General features: G+C 33.3%; 1 protein-coding gene across 1 annotated transcript in view; it reads left to right on the forward strand.

The window, feature by feature from the left end:
- The first annotated feature begins 284 nt into the window (after positions 1-284).
- LOC132744596 (hemicentin-1-like) overlaps positions 285-25960 on the forward strand; it is a 47172-nt gene continuing 21496 nt past the window's right edge. Inside the window, exons 1-6 of the mRNA XM_060733355.1 lie at positions 285-577; positions 935-1043; positions 1482-1671; positions 1958-2059; positions 6059-6220; positions 7619-7909. Of these exons, the coding sequence (XP_060589338.1) occupies positions 285-577; positions 935-1043; positions 1482-1671; positions 1958-2059; positions 6059-6220; positions 7619-7909 (1147 nt within the window). The remainder of the gene's footprint in view (positions 578-934; positions 1044-1481; positions 1672-1957; positions 2060-6058; positions 6221-7618; positions 7910-25960) is intronic.

Raw genomic sequence — 25960 nt, forward strand, 5'->3', positions numbered from 1 at the left:
TGGGCTGCCCAGATGGGGCCCATGTGAATCCCATATTGAGTATAAGGGCTGCCCAGAAGGGACCCATTTGGAACCCGGTTGCACTTCCTATATGGGGCCCATATGGGCAGCCCAAATGGGACCCATATAGGTGCCCATATGGGCCCCACATGGGTCCCATATAGAATGCTATCTGGGTTGGAGCTTCATACAGAAATGAATATCCTGAGATAAGAAGAGACGACAATGCTGATACTTTTGATGAAAAGAGCAAATATAGTACACCATGTTCTTTGACTAGATTCATGACATCTGCAGTACCTGAAATGGAAAGAAAAGATACAATTAGTTCAAATACATTAGAGAAAACTCATGTGAGAGAAAGTAGTGAAAATATTAAAAGAAATGAAGAAGAATTTGAATCATCCATTGATGGTACGTTCAATGAATTTAAAAGGAGAGTCCAAAAATTGAACTTTTCCGAGCTCATTGTAGATGATGTTATAGAAGATGATTGTTCAGGAAAGGATAGAGAATTAGAAAAGAAATCTTTGATAAAACAGGAAGAGATTACTACTGAAACAGAAAGAGAACGAAGGTAGCAGATAAGGAAAAGAGATAAACAAAGAGAAGATGCATTGATTGAAATGGAATGTTATTTGAAAAGATGAATCAGCTTGAAAGAGAACATAAGCTTGGTCAAGAATAAATGGTGCTGAGCAATGGTTCTGGTTAAGCATTGCCATGACAACTTCCTTCTCAATATGAACTACAAATGAAGGATTATCCCATTATGGCGAGGAAATACCATAGAAATTGGAAGAAGTTATTTATTCACGACGGTATTCTCTTTCATCGAATCATGTTTAGAGGAGATATTATGGAGCAAATTGTACTCCCAGAATCTGCCAAAATAAATATATTTAAAATCCTTCATTCTGATATGGGCCATCAGGGAAGAGACCGTACCACAAGTTTGTTTAAAGAAGGATTCTATTGGCCGGGTATGGACTCTTGACATTTCGTTGTGGGTGAGTCAGTGTGATAGGTGCATTCGTCAAAAGGTACCACCTACTTTAGCGACAGGGTTGGTGAACATCTGTTCTTCGGCGCCGATGGAGTTAGTATCCATTGACTACCTTTCGCTCGAGGTATCTAAGGGCGGCATAGAGAATGTACTTGTCATCATGGACCACTTCATTCGCTTTGCTCAGGCCATACCAACGAGGAACCAGACTGCTACTGCCACAACTAAAGCTCTCTTTGACCAAGCTTAGAATTTTCTCTCAAAGGTTATTAAGAGACCTTGTAGGATTGCTGGCATAAGAAGGCCAAGGAAGACCCAATACCACCCACAATCAAACGGACAAGTGGAGCGTTTTAACCAACCATTTCTTCAGATGTTTGGATGACAGGAAGAAAGACTGGAAAACAGCCATACCTTCACTTGTCCATGCGTATAATGCCACTTGTCATGAGAGCACTGGTTTTCACCTTACCAGCTGATGTTTGGTAGACCACCTAGATTAGCAATCGATGCATTTATTGGTCTCAAACGTCAGCATGTAAGCGGAACTTCTCCATCTGATTATATGCAGAAGCTAGAACAACAGCTTTGCGACGCATATCAAAGGGCTAACGATGCAGCGATCAGGAGTGGAGAACGGGGCAAGAAATACAATGATCAAAAAGGTTAAGGAATGTAAACTCATACCTGGAGATAGTGTTCTGGTCAGAAATGATGGACTCAAGGGAAAACAAAAACTTGCCAATGTCTGGGAAGAAGTACCTTACATAATTCAAAAACAGCCATATGAAGATCAGTATTTGCTGTAAAAAGGGAAGATGGCAAAACACGTGGTCTTCAAAGAAATATGTTGTAACCATTTACCAGCTTGCCGCCTTCTATCTCTGGCAACACTGATGAAAGTTCATCTGAACCTGAAAATTAATTCTGTTTTCCCTGATTCTTTTTCAGATTGTAACAGCTGTTCATCCTCTGCAGACAGATATCGACCTCCACACAGACGAGGACCAAATGAACCCGGACTTCTTCCTCGCAGAATACGACAGAAACCAGGTTGGATGACCTCGGGAGATTTCATGTTAGGTCAACATACGTTTACCGTGCCACGGGACCGCGTTGTTCTGGTGTAGATATCAGCCAACAGCTATCATGATAACACTATGACTTGTACCAATATCCTGATACACATATTGTAGATTTATAAAGTTTCTAATATATGTTATCTGACAAGAGCAATCTTATGTCAGTTTTGTAACTGCATTTATATAATGTTGTTATTGCTTAAATTGAATTGAGTGTTACATGTATATTACAATCTGGAAACAAAGTGATCCCTCGGACGCATTAATCACAACAAAATTACATAAGAATTGCAGACTCGGTTTGATTGAGTCTGTACATGAGGGATAATGAATAAGTGCATCTCTCACGCCCCCTAGCACCGGCTTGAGAGGTACTCAATTCTCAACACTTAATAGTGCTGGCATCAATGATCCCGAAGGACCAGAAAAATATAACAATTCTGGAAACAAAGTGATCCCTCGGGAGCATTAATCACAACAAAATTACAAGAGAATTGCAGACTCGGTTTGATTGAGTCTGTACATGAGGGATAATGGAAATGTGTAACATCATTCACGTCCCCTAGCACCGGCTTGAGCGGTACTCAATTCTCAACACTTAATAGTGCTGGCATAAACCATTTGTAACATTGTCCATCATATCTGAATAAATACAACGATAACACTTGATAGCATTGAACTTGTTTCTACAATATTCATGTCACCTTTATTTATGGGTAACATATCGCACACGCGAATTTGTAATAAATGCATTGTATCTACCTCGTTGCTATATTTTCACTTACGGTAATGTCGAGGACGAAATTTTTAAAGGAGGGTAAAGTGTTGCAGGTGCTTCAATTACTATATATATACTATAAATAAAATTCCCTCAAATAAATTATCCAATCATTAAATAGATAAATACAGAATCCGTGAAGAAAGCCCAACACGGCAAAATTGAAAATTTTGCAGACTCGGTTTGATTGAGCCTGTTCATGGACGGTACTGGAAAGTGCAAGTTACCGTCCACGTCCCCTAGCACCGGCTTAAGCAGAATTCAACATTTAAACATGAAATAGTGAAATTTTAAATTTAGCAACATCCGCAGATTGTTCATACATTCTATTTATCTATCTCTCTAACTGTGCACGTTACACCTTATTCTATCGTTATGCTAAATATTTGACTGTATTGACCAATCGCAATGTACAATATCGATGATACCATGTTATCATTGAATTGTATATTCGATTGAGAAATACATTTGAATAATTGCAAAATATGTATTGTTTTATATATATTTTCCAGGTAATTTTTATAGCATCTTGTTTGATATTCATGTTTCTACAATATTATATGTTAATATGTAAATCTGTTTCGTAAATAATGCTTTTGAAGATGTTTTTCTATGCGTCTTTGTGTAAACTGTATACGTCGCCATATTTGTTCATTGTTTACGTTGACAATATCGATAAGACTACCATGTTATCATTGAATTGTATATTTGATTGAGAAATACATTTGAATAATTGCAAAATATATATTGTTTTATATATATTTTCAAGTAAATGACCGCTGTCAGTCCATCTTATAACCCTCACTCTTCAGTCGACGAACTTATAAACCTTATCTACAGAATCATATGACATATATAATTATGAGACCCATACTGTAACATTAAGACAACATGTTCCTCCCGCATAAGTATGACAACATTGATGGTGATTACCCAACCCATTCGCAATGACGAAAGTGACTGTACAAATAGATAAGTTGGCAAGAAAGTTTTAATTTATATATTTTAAGAATGTTGAATTGAAAACAATATAAAGGTTTATGAAAGAAATAACCCAATGTTCATTTATTTTCGGCATACTTACTTATTGTTCTCGTATATTGATCGAGTGAGGAAATAACATGTTCAGTACTCATAACTTCATCAAAAATAAAAATATATTTCAATTTGCTTTTATTGTATATATGAGAATGCATTTGGTATAATGTATCTATTACGAAAACATGGCCATTTTGACAGTTGGCATATGCAGTTACCATCAGAAATACCCGTTTTCAAAATATCTTACACGTCAACATATATTTTTTTATGCCCCCGAAGGGTGGCATATTAAAATCGTACCGTCCGTCTGTCTGTCAGTCTGTCACTTAGTCTGTCAGTCCGTCATCCGTCCGGCTTTATACATATAAACAGTGGTGGTCGTATGACAGGATTTTTTTTCACAAATGAATTAACCATAGATGTCACTAACAAGACTCAAGTTCCAACGACTAAGATCAAGATCACTGCGGGGGTTCAACTTTGTCATTTTTTATGTTAAATAAATATATATAAATATAAAATATGGTGATAGTGTCCGCTCTGAAACTTCAGTATGCATGAAAGGACTGTAATTTTTCTTTCACATATGAAATAACCATATATGTATGGTGTGTCGCAAACAAGACTCGGGTTTCTACGAGATAGGTCAAGGTCACTGCGGGGGTTCAAACTTTGTCATTTTATTTATTTTATAAAAAATATAGAAGGTGGTGGATGTGTCCGCTCTGAAACTTCGGGATTCATGAAAGGATTGTAATTTTTCTTTCACATATGAATTAACCATAGATGTATGGTGTGACGCGAACAAGACTCATGTTCCTACGACAAAGGCCAAGGTCACTGTTGGAGTTCAAACTTTGTCATTTTTCTATTATATAAATATAGAAGGTGGTGGTAATGTCCGCTCTGAAACTTCATTATGCATAGAAAGGGTTTTAATTTTTCTTTCATATATCAATTAACCATAGTTGTATGGTGTGGTGCAAACAAGACTCGGGTTTCTACGACTCAGGTCAAGGTCACTGTGGGGGTTCAAACGTTGTCATTTTTTGTTATATAATTATAGAAGGTGGTGGTAATGTCCGCTCTGAAATTTCAGTATGCATGAAAGGATTGTTTTCACATATGAATTTACCATAGTTGAACGGTTTGTCACGAACAAGAATCGGGTTCCTACGACTGAGGTCAAGTCACTCTGGGCGTTCAAACCTTGTCATATTTTATGTTATATAAATATATATACTGGTGGTCGTTTCCGCTCCGAAACTTCAGTATGCATAAAATGATTTTAATTTTTCATTCATATATGAAATAACAATAGATGTATGGTGTATCGCGAACAAGACCTTGGTTTCTTTGACTAAGCTTAAGGTCCCTCTGGTAGTACAAACTTTCTCATTTGAAATTTTTATGTTATATAAATATAGAAGGTGGTGGTAATAACCGCTCTAAAACTTGGATATGCATGATAGGATTTTAATTTTTCTATCACATGTGAATTAACCATAAATGTATGGTGTGTCGCGAACTAGACTAGGGGTTTCTATGACTAAGGTCAATGTCACTGTGGGGTTCAAACTTACATTTTCTATTTCACAAATTAAATTATTATAATTGTACGACGTGTGTCCCTTTAGACCCGTGTTCCTAAGCCACAGTTCAAAGTCACTGCTCGGCTTTTAACTTTTTTAATCTTTATGTTATATTAATATTAATGGTTGTTGTTGTTTACGCTCTCTAATTTCCATATGCAAGAAAGTTTCCATTTTTATTTAAAAATTTAAAGTCGTCATAGATGAACAAGACCCAGGTTTCTTTGTCTTACTTAAAGGTCACTGCTTGGGTCAAATTTTTCCACCACTCTTAACATCTAATAGGTGGTTTAATACTAAAATCCTTCGGGGACATTTGTTACGTTCTGTGACAGCTTTAGTTTATTTTTTATTTTAAATTCAACATGAAAATTTACGTTTAAAATATAGAACATTCTATCACTGAATTTTTTTCGATATTCTCGTTTATTTACAGAATTAATGTTAATTTTTCTCATAATCTTTGTTAAGACATATGAAATAACCATTGTGTAAAGACAAATGTTCAATATATTGATTGTTCCATACAAAATTAAAATATAATATGATTATATAAAAGAAAGCACTAAGAAAATAATCTCATGCAAAACATCTGAGTGTCGACCAAAATCTCAAGTACAGTGGTATCTCCGAAATAGTACGGGACAGGATGAAAATAACCTTACACAGTCATCAACCCCAATTTACATTAATGGTGAATATGGTCTCAAGTCTGTGGAGAGTATACTACAATTTAGTCCAAATAGGACATCTTATAATTTACGTCTGTATTGTGAAGTGGGGACTAGAGCTGATGAATCTGATATAAAGAGCAGATAAATCATTGTAAATGTTACATGTAAGTCCACATTTTTGGTTTTAAAATCTTGTGAACTGTGTTTTTATTTCTATTTGAACAAAACAGTAACTTACATCTTGACTATGCTGAGCAATCAATAATACCCTTCAGGAAATAGTATTTTAATACTTACTACAAAATCTATCGCTACTTTGGTATTTCCCTGCTGATTTTATTACTTAATATGTTTTGTATTATTATTTAATGTCATAGCACATATTTTTATGTTCTGGTCAAAACACACCTCGAATGAAATTTAAGATTGCTGTTGAAAGTAAAAGTAACCGTCATATCTAACATATATTGTCTAATACCCTGAAGAAAGACGTTGTCAAACCATTAAAAATGTTTCTCTGATAGTTTAAAGACTCTCTGACGCTCAAGGGCTTTTGCACGAGTTAAAATTTAATCAAATACTTATAATGCAAATAAAACGCTTATAAATGCAACACATGCGATCAAGATTTGTTTTTCTTCCCTCCCTTGAAATATAGACATTGAACTTGACTACAGAAAATCTCAATTGTCCAGTAGAAAATGTTGGCACTAACTTGTAAGATTATGTTTACAGGTATACTATGGTTAAAAAAGAAAAAAAATCACCGAGTATTTCGATCCTGTTTGATTCTACAGTGAACTGTGTTTAGTCAAGATTTCCTTGACTGGAAATCACGAGTTTATTTCGTTATATTTCATTAGAATAGGACAATATTTTATATTTTCATTAAGTAAATTCATCTTTAATTCTAGAATGTATTTGTAGTCATGATCCTGTGTTATTGAACCATGATACAATTACCAAACCAAAAATACTCATTTTAAGTTAACGTTAAAATTACTTAACAAACTAGTTATGTTATTACTTTTGGGACAAGTAGTTAAAATAGGCGAAAATAAGTAAAGTTGAAATAAAATTAATGCTAGCATTTTGCTGAAGTACACGAAATATTCCAATTATGCGTAGTTAAGAATAAACATGCATTTCATACAAAAAATGATAAACTATGATATGTTTACGATTATTAAAAATAAACTAAGTTTGTGTTTTATAAGAATTTTACTAGATAAGCTATAATATATATTTGAAGTAAAACATTATAATTTGTATATTCATAAATCTCTAAATGAACAAATATAAAAGCTTCTTCATGTTCAAATTCAATTGACATAATTAAATTTATAACAAGCCTACTTAAGATAAATACTAATAAATAAATAAACTACAAAAATAGGGTTAAGAGTCAAACAGGTTACATTTCTGACATTTGTATTGTTTTTCAGATCCCCCTGATAATTCACCAGTTAAAAATGGATCTGTTTCTAGCAATATTATACAGGTCATTGAGTCAGACACAGTCACATTTGTTTGTTCGGAATCAGGAGGAAACCCACTGGCATCATTGAACTGGAACTGTTTCGACAGTCATGACTTAACAGTGAAAACCCAAGAGGTTATCGTATTAAGCACAGTTAAATGGACGAAATTGGACGATTATAGCACATGTTTCTGTACGTCAAATCACGTGTTAAGTAATTTGAAAAGAACAGCAAACGTTACAGTGAATGTACAATGTAAGTTTAAGTTATAATTTTCCTTGTGTGTGTGCGTGTGTGTGCGTAATTGTGTGAGTGCCATAAGATTATGCAAAAAAGACTAACATCTTATCTATTGAAAGCAACAAATTGACTGTTTACAAATAAAGACAAGCGACATTTGGTATACATTGTCATCAATTGTTAAATTTAATTTCAGATCTTACGATAACGTCCTAGTCTTTAAATTATATTTTGTTTGTGTTTTTAATTCACTGAAAATTCATTGCTTGATACTTTCGCAATTATTATTAAAATGATTTAGAAAAAGTGGTCATTATCCCCCACCGAAAGGCGGGGGTGGGGGATATAGAAATAGTTTCCGTCCGTCCTTCCGTCCGACATTTTTGCCCGAAGCATTTCTCCAAAAGTATTTGTCAATGAGGTATCAACTTGAAACTTCATAGATGAAAAGATCATATAAAGGAGGAATGCAGTGCAAAGAATGATAAACTCTGTCCTGCATAAATTTTCACTTATTGCCCTTTGTGTTTTTTCAAACTTAATTTTTGTCCAGAGCATAACTCAAAAAGCCTTTGACCTATCAACATGAAACTTCATAGATGGATAGATCTCACTCAGGAGGTGTACTGTGCATAAAAAATGATAACTCTACCCTTCATAATTTTTTAGTTATTGCGCTTTATTATTTTTCATAATTAATTTTTCACCTGCGTGGAGCATAACTCAAAAGTCTTTGAGAGGTAAACATGAAACTTCATATGTGGATTTAATTTATTGAAGAGGAATGCTGTGCGCAAGAATAATAACTCTTCCCTTTATAAATTTTGAGTTATTGCCCTTTGTTTTTTATACTTTTTGTTCGGAGCTTATCTCAAAAAGTGTAAGAGTAGGTGGATAGATCTCATCAGGAGGAGTGCAACACACAAGAACGATAGCTCTACCTTGCATATTTTTTTTTTGCCCTTTGTTATTTTTCATGCTTAATTTTTGCCCAGAGCATAACTAAAAAACCCTTTGAGATATCAACATGAAACTTCAAAGGTGGATAGATCTCATTAAGGAGAAGTGCAGCACACAAGAATGATAACTCTATTCTGCATATTTTTTCAGTTATTGCCCTTTGTAACTTTTCATGCTTTTTCCAGAGTATAACTCAAAGCATTTGAGATTTCAACTTGACACTTCATAGGCGGATAGATCTTATTGAGAAGGAATGCTGTGCGCAAGAATGATAACTCTTCCCTTTAAAAATTTTGAGTTATTGCCCTTTGTTTTTGTTCATACTTTTGTCCGGAGCTTATCTAAAATATTGTAAGAGTTATCAACTTGACACTTCAAAGGTGGATAGATCTCATTGAGGAGGAGTGCAGCTCACAAGAATGATAACGCTACCGTGCATATTTTTATTCTTTTTTATTTTTCATGCTTATATTTTGTCCAGACAGTTACTCACTAAGTATTTACTATATAAGGTATTCACTTCAAACTCAAAATATAACTAAGTCCCCGTCCATCCGTCTGTCTGTCCTTCCGTCCGTCCGTCTGTTTTTCCCTCCGATAATTTTGTCCGGAGCATATCTAAAAAAATGTTTGAGATATCACCTTCAAACTTCAAAGGTGAAAAGGTCATATTGAGGAGTGCAGTGTACAATAATGATAACTCTACCCTGCATAAGTTTTAAATTTTTGCCCTTTGTCCTTTTTAAAACTTAATTTTGGTCCAGAACATAACTCAAAAAGCCTTTGAGATATCTATATACAACTTCATACGTGAATATATCTCACTCAGGAGGTGAGCAATGCACAACAATGATAACTCTACCTTTCATATTTTTTACTTATTGCCCTTTGTTATTTTTCATACCTATTTTTTCAACTTAAAAAAAAAACTCTTCGAGATGCCAACATGAAACTTCAAAGGTGGATTTAATTTATTGAAGAGGAATACTGGGCGCAAGAATGATAACTCTTCCCTTTATAATTTTTGTGTTATTGTTATTTTTCATACTTTTTGTCTGGAGGTTATCTCAAAAAGAGTTAGAAGTATCAACTTGAAACTTCATAGGTGGATAGATCTCATTGAGGTTGAGTGCAGCATACAAGAATGATAACCTATCCTGCATTATTTTTCTGCTATTGCCCTTTGTTATTTTCAGCCATCATTATTCACATAGGTTTTAAATCTGTAATCACTTCAGCCATCAGTTTTCATTACCAAAAGACCTTTTTAGATGGAATTATTCTGCTCTACTACATAAACATTCTTTTTTATGAGCAAGCACATTCGGCGGGGATGACCATGCTAACATGACCCTTTCTTTACAAATGGTTTTAATCTCAAAAAAGTTTAAATTAAATTTAAATTAATTCATATGTACTGTTTATTTTAATAATTTATTTGTTATTTTCCTTTTAAGATCCCCAACCAACCCACGTTTTAAAATTGGACAAACAAGCGTTATTGGCGATGTCCGTGTTATACAAAACAACACATTGCGAGTTGTCTGCAAAAGCAGAAGTAATCCTTTATCTAACTACACATGGACTGGTCCAGGTTTTTCTGGCAAAGGTGATACTTTAGAAATAGCAAGCGTTAAAATAAGCGATCATGGTAAATATAAATGCATGGTGTCAAACAGGATGATAAGAACGAATGCTTCATATGAAGACGGAAGTAATTCATCATCATTCAATTTAAAAGGATTGTGTAAGTACACACACCATTGCAGTAAACCAAACCAAAACAGAATGCTTTACTAACAAGAAGAATAGGAAATACTTACTCATCAAAATAACACACATCATACTATCGTAATCTGTTACATAATTATATTCATTTAATGGACCTTGATGCCTGCACATTTAAGTGCATTGAACGCCGCCTTTCCTTGTTGATCTTGTTTATCAAATTTTCAATTAAAACGAGTCTGCAATTTTCATGTTATTTTGTTGTTATGCCCCCTTCGAAAAAGAGGGGGTATATTGTTTTGCTAATGTCAGTCTGTCTGTCGGTCTGTCGGTCGGTCTGTCGGTCTGTCCGTCGGTTGACCACATGGTTTCCGCTGATTATCTTAAAAAGTATTTGTCACAAAATCTTCATTTTTCACATAGTGATTGGTCATAACTATTAGATGACCCCTATTGATTTTGGGGTTACTAGGTCAAAGGTCAAGGTCACTGGGGCCTAAAATGTCAAAATGGTTTCCGCTGATTATCTTGAAAAGTATTCATCACAAAGTCTTCATATTTCACATAGTGATTGGTCATAAATATTAGATGACCCGTATTGATTTTAAGGTTACTAGGTCAAAGGTCAAAGTCACTGGGGCCTTAAATGTCAAAATGGTTTCCGCTGATTATCTTGAAAAGTATTCATCACAAAGTCTTCATATTTCACATAGTGATTGGTCATAACTAGTAGATGACCACTATTGATTTAAGGGTCACTAGGTCAAAGGTCAGTCACAGGGGATTTAAATGTCAAAATGGTTCCCGCTGATTATCTCGAAAAGAATTATCACATAGTCTTCATATTTCACATAATGATTGCTCATAACTAGTAGATGACACCTTTTGATTTTAGTGTCATTAGATCAAAAGTCAAGGTCACAGTGGCCTTAAATGTCAAAAAATTGTTTCCGCTGATTATATTAAAAAGTATTCATCACAAAGTCTTCATATTTCACATAGTGATTGGTCATAACTAGTAGATGACCCCTATTGATTTAAGGGTCACTTGGTTAAAGGTCAAGGTCACAGAGGCCTTAAATGTCAAAATGGTTCCCGCTGATTATCTTAAAAAGTATTCATCACAAAGTCTTGATATTTAATATAGTGATTGGTCATAACTTGTAGATGATTCCTATTGATTTTGGGGTCATAAGGTCAAGGTCAATGTCACAGGGTCCTTAAATGTCAAAATGGTTCCCGCTGATTATCTTGAAAAGTCTTCATCACAAAATCTTCTTATTTCACATAGTGATTGGTCATAACTAATTAATGACCCCTATTGATTTTGGGGTCACTAGGTCAAAGGTCAAGGTCACAGAGGCCTTTCTTGTCACAATGGTTTCTGCTGATTATCTTGAAAAGAGTTCATTACAAAGTCTTCATATTTCACATAGTGATTGGTCATAACTAGTAGATGACCCCTATTGCTTTTGGGTTCACTAGGTCAAAGGTCAAGGTCACAGGTGCCTTAAATGGCAAAATGGTTTCCGCTGATTATCTTGAAGAGTATTCATCACAGTCTTCATATTTCACATAGAGATTGGCCATAACTAATAGCTGACCCCTATTGATTTTGGGGCCACTAGGTCAAAGTCACAGGGGCTTTAAATGTCAAAATGGTTTCAGCTGATAATCTTGAAAAGTAATAATTGCAAAGTCTTCATATTTCACTGAGTGATTGGTTATTACTAGTAGATAACCCCTATTTATTTTGGGATCACTAAGTTAAAGATCAAGGTCACAAGGGCCTTAAATGTCAGAATGGTTTCCACTGATTATCTTGAAAAGTATAAATCACAAAGTCTTAATATTTCACACATTGATTGTTCGTAAGTGGTAGATGACCCTTATTGATTTTGGGGTCATAAGGTTAATGATCAAGGTCACAGAATCCCTGAATGGTAAAATGATTTCGACTTATTATCTTGGTTATTTTTTAACACAAAGTCTTCATATTTCACAAAGTGATTGGTCATAACTAGTAGATGATCCCTATTGATTTTGGGGTTACTAGGTCAAAGGTCAAAGTCACAGGGGCTTTAAATGAATGTAAAAATGTTTTTCGCTGATTATCTCGAAAAGTATTCATCACAAAGTCTTTATATTTCACATAATGATTGGTCATAACAATAAGATGACCCCTCTTGATTTCGGGGTCACTAGGTCAAAGGTCAAGGTCACTGGGGCCTTAAATGTCAAAATGGTTTCAGCTGATAATCTTGAAAAGTATTAATTGCAAAGTCTTCATATTTCACATAGTGATTGGTCATTACTAGTAAATAACCCCTATATATTTTGGGATCACTAAGTTAAAGATCAAGGTCACAGGGGCCTTAAATGTCTGAATGGTTTCCACTGATTACCTTGAAAAGTGTTAATTACAAAGTCTTCATATTTCAAATAATGATTGGTCATAACTAGTAGATAACCCCTATTGCTTTTGGGTTCACTAGGTCAAAGGTCAAGGTCACAGGGGCCTTAAATGTCAAAATGGTTGCCACTGATTATCTTGAAGAGTACTCATCACATTCTTCATATTTCACATAGTGATTGGCCATAACTAATAGCTGACCCTTATTGATTTTGGGGCCACTAGGTCAAAGTCACAGGGGCTTTAAATGTCATAATGGTTTCAGCTGATAATCTTGAAAAGTATTAATTGCAGAGTCTTCATTTTTCACATAGTGATTGGTCATTACTAGTAAATAACCCGTATTTATTTTGGGAGCACTTAGTTAAAGATCAAGGTCACAAGGGCCTTATATGTCAGAATGGTTACCACTGATTATCTTGAAAAGTATAAATCACAAAGTCTTAATATTTCACACATTGATTGTTCATAAGTGGTAGATGACCCATATTGATTTTGGGGTCATTAGGTTAAAGGTCAAGGTCACAGAATCCTAGAATGGTAATATGACTTCGACTTATTATCTTGGTTACTTTTTAACACAAAGTCTTCATATTTCACATAGTGATTGGCCATAACTAGTAGATGATCCCTATTGATTTTGGGGTTACTAGGTCAAAGGTCAAGTCAGAGGGGCTTTAAATGTCAAAATGGTTTCCACTGATTATCTCGAAAATTATTCATCACAAAGGTTATATATTTCAATAATGATTGGTCATAACTAGTAGATGACCCCTCTTGATTTTGGGGTCACTAGGTCAAAGGTCAAGGTCACAGGGACGTTAAATGTCAAATGGTTTCCGCTAATTATCTTGAAGAGTATTCATCACAAAGTCTTCAATTTTCACATAGTGATTGGTCATAACAAGTATATGACCCCTATTAATTTTGGGGTCACTTGATTAAAGGTCAAGGTCACAGGGGCCCTAAATGTCAAAATGGTTTCCACTGATTATCTTGAAAAGTATTCATCACAAAGTCTTCATATTTAACATAGTGATTAGTCATAACTAGTAGATGACCCCTTTTGATTTTGGGGTTATAAGGTCAAGGTCAAGGTCACAGGGGCCTTAAATGTCAAAATGGTTCCCGCTGATTATCTTGTAAAGTATTTAATAAACTGTTTAAGGATCATCATGTCTTACTAAGGCAGCTAATATGTATTGTTCTACTTGTTGAAATTGGCTATTATCAGCTGTTTTCAGTTTCAAAAGCTATATTGTAGTGACGAAATGTAAACATCATAAAACATGCATGAATAAATGAAGGTAATTTAACTTTTTTTTTCATTGACAAAAATAATGTATTTGTTTCAAAAAATAAATACACTTGCAGATAGGTTTAAAATAGAAAAGTCATTTTTTCGTATTTGAATCAAAATTCAAAACATATTTTTATGTGGACGTTTTTTTTAAGACATACTAGGTCGTACTTAAAATCAGTTTTCAATTTGTGTCCAGAAACAATAAGTATCTATATAATAAGTATCTCCAATACAATGTTCCCGATTGATTTATAATTCATATAGTATTATACTATATAATATTCAACCTCATATCAGTACATGCATTGGGACTGATTTAAAGTATGAACTTACAATTCGATTAAACTAAAAGACGTTTTCAGATTATTTCTGTTCTGGTATTTTATTAAACAAAAGCAATAATACTGCATACACATAAACACTATTAAAACAAATAAAACAAGTGAAAGAGACAGTAATACAAATATTGTTAATTGAGTTATTGTCATTTGTCATCACAGATTGGATAGGTATAGTCTTGTCTAATACTGTTGACATTGTAGTTAAAACATCTGTAAGCTTTCTCCCCGTACCAATGTTAGCTTCCTGATTTGTTTGTAAAGCGGTAGTGACAATATTTAAGGTGGATGAAAGAAACACATTATCTGAAAATAAATAATAATTCGATAACTTTATCATGGCACATGTTTAACAAGCAACCAGTAATGTTGTTTTAAGTAAAATCAGTTATTTAATAAACTTGCATTTTGCGCGAAAGGCCATATTATTTTATTTGTTATTTTATACCAAATCTAAATCCTTTTATCTCTTTTGTGTCTATCACCTTTTCAAGTAAAAATTTTATTTGTTCCGTGTGAGAAATATCTCAAACCCTAGTCGGATTTTGGTTTTATTATTTTCAAGCGATGCAGAAAAAAAATCATGCTCTCCTTTTAATATCCCGTTTTCGTTAATCAAACTTTGACAGTGTGATAATATCGTCTTTGTTGTCGTGAAATTCGCACGATGTGAAAGTCTATATAAAACATCATGTACTTGATAGCTGGTCTGTATGCAGTTTATGGACTTGATGAGTTTATATTAAGATAGAAGGCATATGCATATGAGGTATGATATTCACAGATATTAACATTATTTAAAAGCTTTCCTTTGACTACTTTAGTAAAGCTATGCTTGAAGCTATATGTGTGAAAAATGTCCTTGATAAACATTGGATTTTCCAATACATACAATTGCAGATTATACTTATATGATGATGTTTGTAAAGTACTTATATAAATATGTACACATTTGACATACAGAAAACAATTTATATAGGTTTTTTTTTATATTTGATTTTTTGAAATATATTTACAAAATTCAGTTAGATTAATGCAGTATTATTATGCAATAAGATTATGTCTTCATGTACAGCCTTCATCACACCTACAAACTGAAAACCCCGTTTAGCGAAAAATTAACATTTACATTTATCAATCAAACAGTATCATTAGTGCTACGAAATATGCTGATTTCGAAATAGTATGATTATAAGGATTACACGTGTATAAATAAAGGAACCTTACAAAACACAATGAATCGCTATATCAAAAATAAGCTAGGACAACATCGTTGTGGTAATTATATAAAACGGACAATGCATCATTTACCTGTATCGCTTAAGCTAATCCTCCCTCGGTTCTATCTTTTTAGTGATATCACAACGAAATAGTGCGCAAACTACCTAAAAGAATGCACTATATATAAATACGGAATAATATAAATATGTGTACTGGAATGAACAACTGTACATGTTGCTTACATTTAAGTTTAAAATTGAGTGAAAAGTAAGAGTTTGAAACATTTGATCATTTAATGTAATAAGTCTGCCATTTCATATATATTTAACAGAGTCTTATCAGTCAAACCATTTAAGTCAAATACAGAGTATTGTTGTCGAAGGTTTAACGATATGAACACTGTGATGTCCAGCTTGTGTCATATATATGAACCTGAAACTAAGATAGGAAATATGTCTATGCAGGTCCGCCCTGACAAAACACACTTGCTATAATAGTTGCAACAATTATTGACGTAATTGACGTTAGCATAACACTACGATTTGCCACTTAAAAATATATTGATGATTTAAAGAACACAGTTTTTAGTTAGTTTAAAATACATGTTACATTGAAATGAGATACATAAAATATATCAAGTTACCTTGAACAATAAAAGTAAGTATTCGCTACATGTTCGCACCCGTTATGTTTAAATAGATAACTTGTATGCATTTAATCTTACTACTTACTTTTCTTTCTTTTTTTCTCCTTTTTTGGTTGATATTTTTGTGAATGTCACACACTCGGGCTTTTTGAAATATATGTTATACCTTGCAGAATGCTATACAAATATTGATACCAAAATGACCTAGACTGAATTAAACTTTTTTGGTTAATCATTTAACAAAAAAAAATCATCTATAACTAGATGCAGTGCATATGCCAACACCAACAATAAGGAAGTGAATACCTTAAGAAAACGCACACTGCATGACATAATTAAGTGTTAATCACATATGAATTTAAATAACACCTTCATCATATTTACGGATATGATTCCGATTTATATAAATAATATATTATTTGTAAATAGTCATTGAAATTGGAAAAAAATAAATCACATTTTGTCGAATATTTATACTGATAATTAAGTGTCGTTTTTTATTTATCACAAAATGACCTTGACTTATCGTTATAGATAGTTATGTATACGTAAGATACTGTTTACACAAAATTCGAATCAGGAAGTTGTGGAGCTGTGGATTTATACACACGGAATGTGTTTATCGACAAGGATACCTTTAAACGTAAGTAGTCTTTTATGATTCCATTTAACAGTAACCGAATAAAAACAAGTTTAGAATACTTCATGTACTTAATATCTGAACATGTTAGAAAAATATACAAATTATCCGATGCGTTAAAATTGCATGATGGTAAAAAATTAAAATGTTACATATTTAAGCTCACCTGTTCACAAAGTGCTAAAGGTGTAAACATTTGGTTTTCGCTCTGTCTCCGACATGCCTAAATTGGCGTCAAATTTGATACAACTCGCTTGAAAGGCCCGTTTTTTTTAAATAATAGTAAACATGCTTTTCTATGTTAATACAACTTTTTTTAGAAATTTAAATTTGGTACGTAGCATTCATTGTTTTTTTTTCTACTAAGATTGAAAACATGAACATTGGCCCGGGATAAGTTGATTGTCTAAAGAACGCATGATTAAAAAAACACAGAATTGCTTGTTGACATAAACATGCATATTAATGTATTTGTTTAAAGCATACTTAGTGGAGCATTTCCTTTTATGTCAAATATCAGAATTTCTGATATTCGTTCAGGTTAAAATTTTCGCACATGTTGTGTTTACTGTTATAAATGACATGAAGGAATGCCTTATAGTAAAAATTGAGTAAAATTTTCTTTGTGCTTTATTTTTTTTACTGTTAAGTGGGCGACATACTTCAGACATATGATCGGTCTTGGTAGCTTACAATGAGCCGGGTCACGTGAATCTATTACTTTCATTGATGGCAAACCGTTTATATATCTAATGCTTTAAAATTCTACTTCTGCAGTGAACTTTAAAATAATTATCTAAATGCAAAATGCTTTTACTCAGCAATGAGGAAAAGAGGAAAAAGAAATTAAGTAGGAATAATATGCAAAAAGTATAAATAGTATGATTAAATAAGGAAATATAGTATAGGAAACAGAATGAATGAATGAAAGAATGAATGAATGCCCAACCGAATGACCGACCGACCGAACAACCGACTGAGTAAATAGTTTGCATTAATATACATCATTAACATCGGTATTTACATGTTAATGATAAGTGCACATAAAATGGCACTTTACTAGACTTAGTACATAAATAGGTTTCACATTTTAATGAATACACGAGTCAGTAAAGTCAGAATGAAAGGACGAATGTAATAAATGAATGAAGGAATGAATGAATTAATAAATAAATGAATGAATGAATAAAAGCAAAACAAAACAAGGAAAAAGGGAATGAAAAAAAATGTAAGAAAGAAAGAAAAAATAAAGATATTAAATGAAGGAATTAATGGAGGTAAGCAGAAAGAAAGAAAGAAAGAAAGAAAGAAAGAAAAAAGAAAGAAGGAAAGAAAACAGGAAAGAAAAACGGAGGAAGGAAAGAAGAATGGAAGGAAATAACAAACGATCGAACGATTGAATAAACAATTAATCCCATTCCCGCTATATAGGAATGACCTCCGTCTGTCAGTCCGTCTGATGTATGTAAGATATACGTTCTTCCTGACCTAGATCTTTACTAATTTCTGATACTATTAGGGTGATTGGCCTCTTTTAGAACAAAATATATGGCAAGAAGCTTTTCGCTTAAGAAGTTTCGAAAGACTTTATTGAATAGCCCTTATACTATGATTTTGCTACTTCATGTTTCAATGCAGTGCAATTCTCTGGTCCTTTTTTAATTCGACCAATCAGAAGTGCCTATCTTCTCGGCATTTGAACAATTAAACAAATCTTCAGCAGCTGTAAAATGACATCTTGCTTGATTCCTTAAAAAACTAAATAAATTGGCTTCTCGCATCATTAAAGAGACATTATGTCATCTTTTTTTGTCATGTTTAGCTGAATTAACTATATGTTCTAAAGGATTGACTATTATAATGTTGATTTACCAATTAGATATTAGCAAATGTTAAGTATAAATGTAGAAACAGTCTGAATGTAAAAAATAACTACCCCACTTACGTATTTAAATTTGACTTTAGCGATGCATTTCCTTGGATATTTAAATAATTTGTCATGACTCTCATTGGCATTTACGTGTAGATTAAATATATGATTAAAAGAACTTGGCCAAATGTTAAATTACTTTGACTTTTACCTGTGTACACTGACAAATTACACTTGTATGGGCATAAGATAACTTTGATATATACAAGAAAGTTGATACCTAATCTAATTTTTAATTGTTATATATAACCTGGCCATGGACTTTTAAATGTACCAGAAAGAGTGTTTTAAATGAAACGATGCCAAAGAATAAAAGTTGGTTTTGAATTAAAACCGATTTATGATTTAAGATAAGGTACAATTCATCATCGGTTGTAACTGGTGGTAAAAACACACTCTCAATCCGTACCACCAAAGGATTACGAAACTGAAACTAGTTGTAAAAGTTATTTCAACGCCAAATTTCACAGATTATTAGCGCATGACATTTTAGGATCAAAATACCCATGCAACATGGATTAAATGCGCAAATGTAACATGCTTCCCAAAAAAGAAAGAAACAAGCGAAACAAAAGAAACAAAAGAAACATGTTTTTTTTGTCTTTAAGTGGAAAAAGTCAGATTTTTTTTAATTTTCATCAAGGAGTTTGAGCTTTGAAGACCCATATATGTTTTGGATCAGGCACATTTATTTTGTAAACTTGACATATGCACCATTTCAGAAAATACTGAAATTCCTATGTTCTACCTAGGATTGAGGAGGTACTCGACTCACTACATAAAGCCCGCTATTTTGACACCATAGATATGAAGAGCGGATACATCAGGAAGATGTCGACATGTTGCCGCTTGGTCTCACCAATATCAACGTCTCATGGAGGATTGTTTGGGAGACCTGCATTTGAGATGCGTATCCTCTACTTTGATGACTTGATAGTGTTCAGCAATTCATAATTATGAAGTGCTTCACTTTTAAGAGAGAGTGGACATTCTTGGACAAAGATGGAATTAAGACAGACCCTTCAGAGAAAGACAAGATGCGAGCCTGGTCAAAACCATCAACACCAAAGAGTTGCATTCATTTTTAGCCTTTGCTGATTACTACAGGTGGTTCAACAAAGACTTCGCAACGATTACATGCCCGCTTGCTGAACTTCTTCCACATCCGTCCACTAAGACATTTGTCATGTGATAGCGATGTATCGTCAATATGTTTGCACTTATCGATGACAGCTCTGATATTTGTATGTATACATTATATAAGGAGGGTTAATTTTAAGAATCAAACGCTTTAAAATTAGTTTGATTAAATCATGATTGACTGATAAAACTTTTATATATAATATAACCAAATGTAGATGAAGACTTAAGGAAGCTCACAAATATCGTTGCTTTTCTTGTTTAAAAATTAAGGTTACTGCATCTTTATGTAAATCATCAAAATCATTGAGAACATGTTTATGCCATTATAAAAGCAAACCTGGAAAATCTATAACTAGTGCCTTTGTGTCTATCCCATTGTAACATCCAACTATCCTCTTATCATCAGTGAAGTTGATAGGATCAATCTTGGAGATAAAATCCTACAAATAATACTTGGCGTAAATGAATTCCGTGCTGGATTAGTTGAATTATCCGAACAACTAGTGGCACCACATACAACAAATTGAATTGAATCTGTTAACCACTGTTGACTTTCTGTGTACGGACTGAAAACACATATGAATTCCACATCACTCAGTCCATAGACTGCACTTATATAAAAGCAATCTGAAAAAAAAACATTTTCTCACATAAGATAGACATGTGAGTGTGTGTGTGTGTGTGAGTGCGTGTGTGTGTGTGCGTTGGTGTGTGTGTGTGTGTACGTGTGTGTATGTGTGTACACGTTTCTTAAGCATTTATGATTTTAGAACATGACTAAAAATGTATTTATACAGTATACAAATAAGGTAAACGCTTTATCGCTCACAAGGGGATATAGACTCTATGGACAGTTTTTAATTACCTGTAAATTCCTAAGTTACATGCCAAATGTCTAAGCTCTAGCCTGTATGATTTTATGAAAGATGACTTCCAAAAATACGAGTATCCTTATTAATGTCAGTGAAACCTATGACCTTAATCCAACCCACTAAGCAGAGTTCAAGGTTGTCTTGTATAAATAAGTTGTTAATTCCATTATGATTTATGCTTATCATCTTCTACCCTTATAGTTCTAGAGAACATTTTTTCACTATGAATATATATATATTTTTAAATTCCTAATACAATTAAATATTGCACGAGCAATTTAAGAATTGTCTATTCACATCTGGATAAGAAAACCCATGACATATCTGGGCAGGGTCACGTTTCACCAAATGGCTTTTTGACAATCTTCGAAATGGCTCACTAAATCATCAATTATCAAAGCTTTAGGCATTTTATTATTATATACTTTCAGAGATGATTAAAAAAATTTCACAATATACATATAACAAAAACTTATGAACATCTTTGGCGGGCCGAATAATGCTCTAAGTGCTATTTTTTGAACATGCTTAGTAAAGGTAAACTACAAGATGATTCATGCTAATTACTTAAGGTAACTGGCATTTTTCCTACCGAAATTTCTCAGATCTTGATGATTTTTGGTATGCAAACATGTAAATATGAAAGCTTTTCTTCAGTTTCTATATCTAAATAGCGGAACAATCAGATCACATGTGTCTCCTCATGATAGCCATCGGCAAAGCTCATAAACCTAAAAACCCTGTGTCATATGCACAATAATCGATCAATATCGATCAATTCTGTATTGTCTAATTGAAATTACATTTATGGTATCACAGGCGTATTTCGGACAAGTTTCAAAATTAATATCACGAACTGTAAAGTGTTGATGAGATTCATAACTAGACATGGTAGAGATTATTCCCCTAAAGATTTTATGAAATTGCACCAGTAGTTTCAGACGCACTTCAGTGTAGCTGGCAACACGAAAAAATCTTTTTATATGCCCGAAATAATTTTAGGCATATTAATATGGTAAACCCCCTGGCGTTCGTCCGCCCGTCTGTCTGTCCGTACAAACCCAGAGGTACTTGTGTGACTTGGAGAACACATTTTCTTTGATCTTATTCATTCCGTTTTTACTTGTGTGTCTTTTTACAGGCCTTGTGTGACTATAAATGGCTGAAAAGATCATAGGAAAAGTCACAAAAGTACCATTTCGTAGGTACGTCCGTCCGTCCGTCCATTAGCAATTTGGTTTCCGGAGCAAAATTTAAGTTCAATTCGGCCAACAATATTCAAACTTCATAGGGTGATTGCCCATATAGGTTAGAAGACCAGTATTGATTTTGGGTCACAAGTACAAACATCAAGCTCACTATGACCTTAAAACTGAAAACAGTTTCCGGAACATAAATTAAGTTCCATTTGGCCCAAAATATTCAAACTTCATAGGATGATTGTTCATATTAGGCAAAATACCCCTATTGATTTTGGGTTCACAAGGTCAAAGGTCAAGGTTACTATGACCTCAAAACTGAAAACAATTTCCGGAGCATAACTTAAGTTCCATTCGGGCAACAATATTCAAACTTCATAGGATGATTGTCCACATTTGATAGAAGACCCCTGTTGATATTGGGGTTACAAGGTCAAAGGTCAAGGTCATTATTACCTTAAAACTGAAAACAGTTTCCGTAGCATAACTTAAGTTCCATTTGGCCCATACTATTCAAACTTCATAGGATGATTGTCCATATTGGGAAGAAGACACCTGTTGATTTTAAGTTCCATTTGGCCCAAAATATTCAAACTTTAATAATTGAACGTTTGTGCAGAGTAAACTTTGCCTTTTTAAAAAAAAATATAATAAAAAAATACATATAGTACTTTGCAAATGTATGAATTTGTGTGTATCATTTCAGAACATTGTTATTACATCAAATTTCATGGTATTGTATTATTGTACTATTTCATGACTTTTATTGTTTGCATTGTACAATAAAGAGAAATAAAAAAAATATTCAAACTTCATAGGAAGATTGTTCAGTTTAGGCAAAAGACCCCTATTGATCTTGGGGTCACAAGGTCAAAGGTCAAGGTCACTATGACCTCAAAACTGAAAACAATTTCCAGAGTATAACTTAAGTTCCATTCGGCCAACAATATTCAAACTTCATAGGATGATTGTCCATATTTGGTAGAAGACCTCTGTCGATTTTGATGTTTCAAGGTCAAAAGTCAATGTCATTATTACCTTAAAACTGAAAACAGTTTCCGTAGCATAACTTAAGTTCCATTTGGCCCATACTATTCAAACTTCATAGGATGATTGTCCATATTGGGAAGAAGACACCTGTTGATTTTAGGGTCATAAGGTAAAAGGTCAAGATCACAATGATTTTAACACTGAAAATTGTGCTTCCTTGAGCATAACTTAAGTACCTTTAGACCCACAGTGTTTAAAATTCATAGAAAGATTGTCAATATTAAGTGGAAGACCCCTATTAATGTTTGAGTCACATGGTCAATGTCATTATAACCTTAAAACTGAAACGGTTTTTGCGCAATAACTTAAGTATTAATCAACCTACAGCTGTAAAATTTTATAGGATGAACAGCCATGTCAAATACATGACCCCTATTGATTTTAGGCTCATAAGATCAATGGCCAGGGTCACAATGACCTTAACACTTGAAATTGTGCTTTCCAGAGCATAATACAAGTTCCATTTGGCTTACAGTGATCAAACCTCCTGGGATGATTGCCTAATTGAAAAAAGATCCATATCTATATTGGCGTTAAAAGGTCAAAGGTTAATAACAAATGACCTTAATATTGTTAAAAGTTTTACAACTCAACTTTATAGAATGATCACATAATTATATTGAGTACATTAATTATTGCCCTAAAAATTGGTTATATTATGTTATATCCACGGCGTCATTCTGTCCATCCGTCGTAGTAAAATTATTTAATTCCCATGTCTTACAAATGATTCATCCGTTCTCAAAAATCACTTTCGGGCATATAATGCTCCGCCTAACGGTTCTCTTGTTTATTCAAGGCAATAACTCATCTAAAATCATTCAAGCGAATAATTTGTGTATTATACACAAGTACTACTTATCAATCTTGTAAATATTAATTGAAATTGCATTGGCGGTATAAGAAGAAGTGGTCAAACTTTATTAACACCTTTTTTATTCAAGGGCAATGCCAGGGCCAAAACTCATCCAAGCAGAACAACCCGTGTCAAATTCGCAAGTACGTGACCTACCACTTATCATGTAAAGTTTCATTGAAATTGCATTAGTGTTATAAGAGGAGTGGTCCGAACAAACTTAAAAAGAAAGAAAATACTAAATATAATTAAAGAGCCATAACTGAAAGAAAATACATTGAACCATTAATGGTATATCTAGCAAGACACAAAAATGCCTTTTTATAAAAGAGCCACAACTCGGTAAATAATAATTCAACTGGAAACCAGTGCAATATGCGTACGGACTAGAGCTACAAATACATCCTCTTAAATATGCATTGAAAATGCAAAAGTGGTATTAGTGAAGTAGCCCAGACATTTTTTTTAAAATAAAGATAATAGACAGGCCATAAATGCTGACAATATGCACAATAAGACATAGTACTTATTATTCCTGTAAGATTTGGATGAAATTGCACCAGTAGTTAAGAAGGAGTAGTACGGACAAGCTTTGTGACAGACAGACGACGGAGAAGTGGTCCCTTTATGTCCCCACTACTCCGCACAAAGATGACTACCTTGACAATGATGTTATTTTCTGTAACTCTGCATCGTTTGGTATTTTATTTTATGCTTTTCAGTGGATTACTGATTTATCCGTGAAAATTATATTTGATAATTTCACAGTGAAAATTATCAAAATATAATTTCACACTTTTCAATGACGAAACTACTTTTTTTAGATTTTTCCCATGTGGTACCTCAATTTTATTTTTGCTAACAATTCTGACAATGACAGGCTGTTTAAAGAAAACGCAAAGCTGAAATTGATAATCAACTTAAATGTCAAAAGTAATAAAAAGAAGAAAACTTACAGTAAGTTACTTCTATTCATTCAAATTCCAATCCCCAAATTTCATCTCTAAATTTTTTGTTTCATTTTTACAGTCTGACAAATACATTCCTTCCACATGCAAACTGCTCTTGATGACATTTGGGCACATTAAAGTATCCTACGAGCAATAACTGCCGTATGCTTTAAGAAAAATTGAAAAGCAATGACAGCTATCACCTCGTTGAACAATTAAACCACCCAGCGTTCCGAGCAAGTTCCAAGTTTTCCATTTTCATAGCTGCTTTTTTCATGTTTTCACATCTGTCAACACTTATTTTTTGTCTGTTTCAATCCTCAAATATGTTTCCTTTCTTTTAAAAAGGTGTATGACTAACAAATCCAAATGATATCCCTCTGAATCAAACACAATTATTTTCCTCCCGTGAAATACACAACTTTAAAAAATGGCTGCCGCTTACATTTAACAAAGCCAGGTCTAATATAAATACGCAGTAAGTAACAGAAATATGGATGGATGGTTGGAATTGTTCTCCTACAAGAATTGTTTGTTTTTATTATTAAAACAAGCGATCATTCTTATTTTTTTAACAAAATAAATAATATCACTGTCATTTAACGTTGATTGTCGGACTTATTTTACAGCTCAAAACTTCTTGTTTTTAATGAGAAATTCCGACGAAATGGGGCTCTCAATGGGGAAAACAGATTTTAATATTTACGTTAATATTATGGAAATTTCGTTTTAACTTGTTTTTTAGCATAAAAGAAAAAGAAAATTTGTTTGTTTGTTGTGTAAGATTTAATTTTATTTCATCTCGTGAACTTTAAAA

The sequence above is a fragment of the Ruditapes philippinarum genome, unplaced genomic scaffold (genome assembly GCF_026571515.1).
Source record: "Ruditapes philippinarum isolate M1 unplaced genomic scaffold, ASM2657151v2 ctg3830_1_1_1_1, whole genome shotgun sequence".
Classification (NCBI taxonomy): domain Eukaryota; kingdom Metazoa; phylum Mollusca; class Bivalvia; order Venerida; family Veneridae; genus Ruditapes; species Ruditapes philippinarum.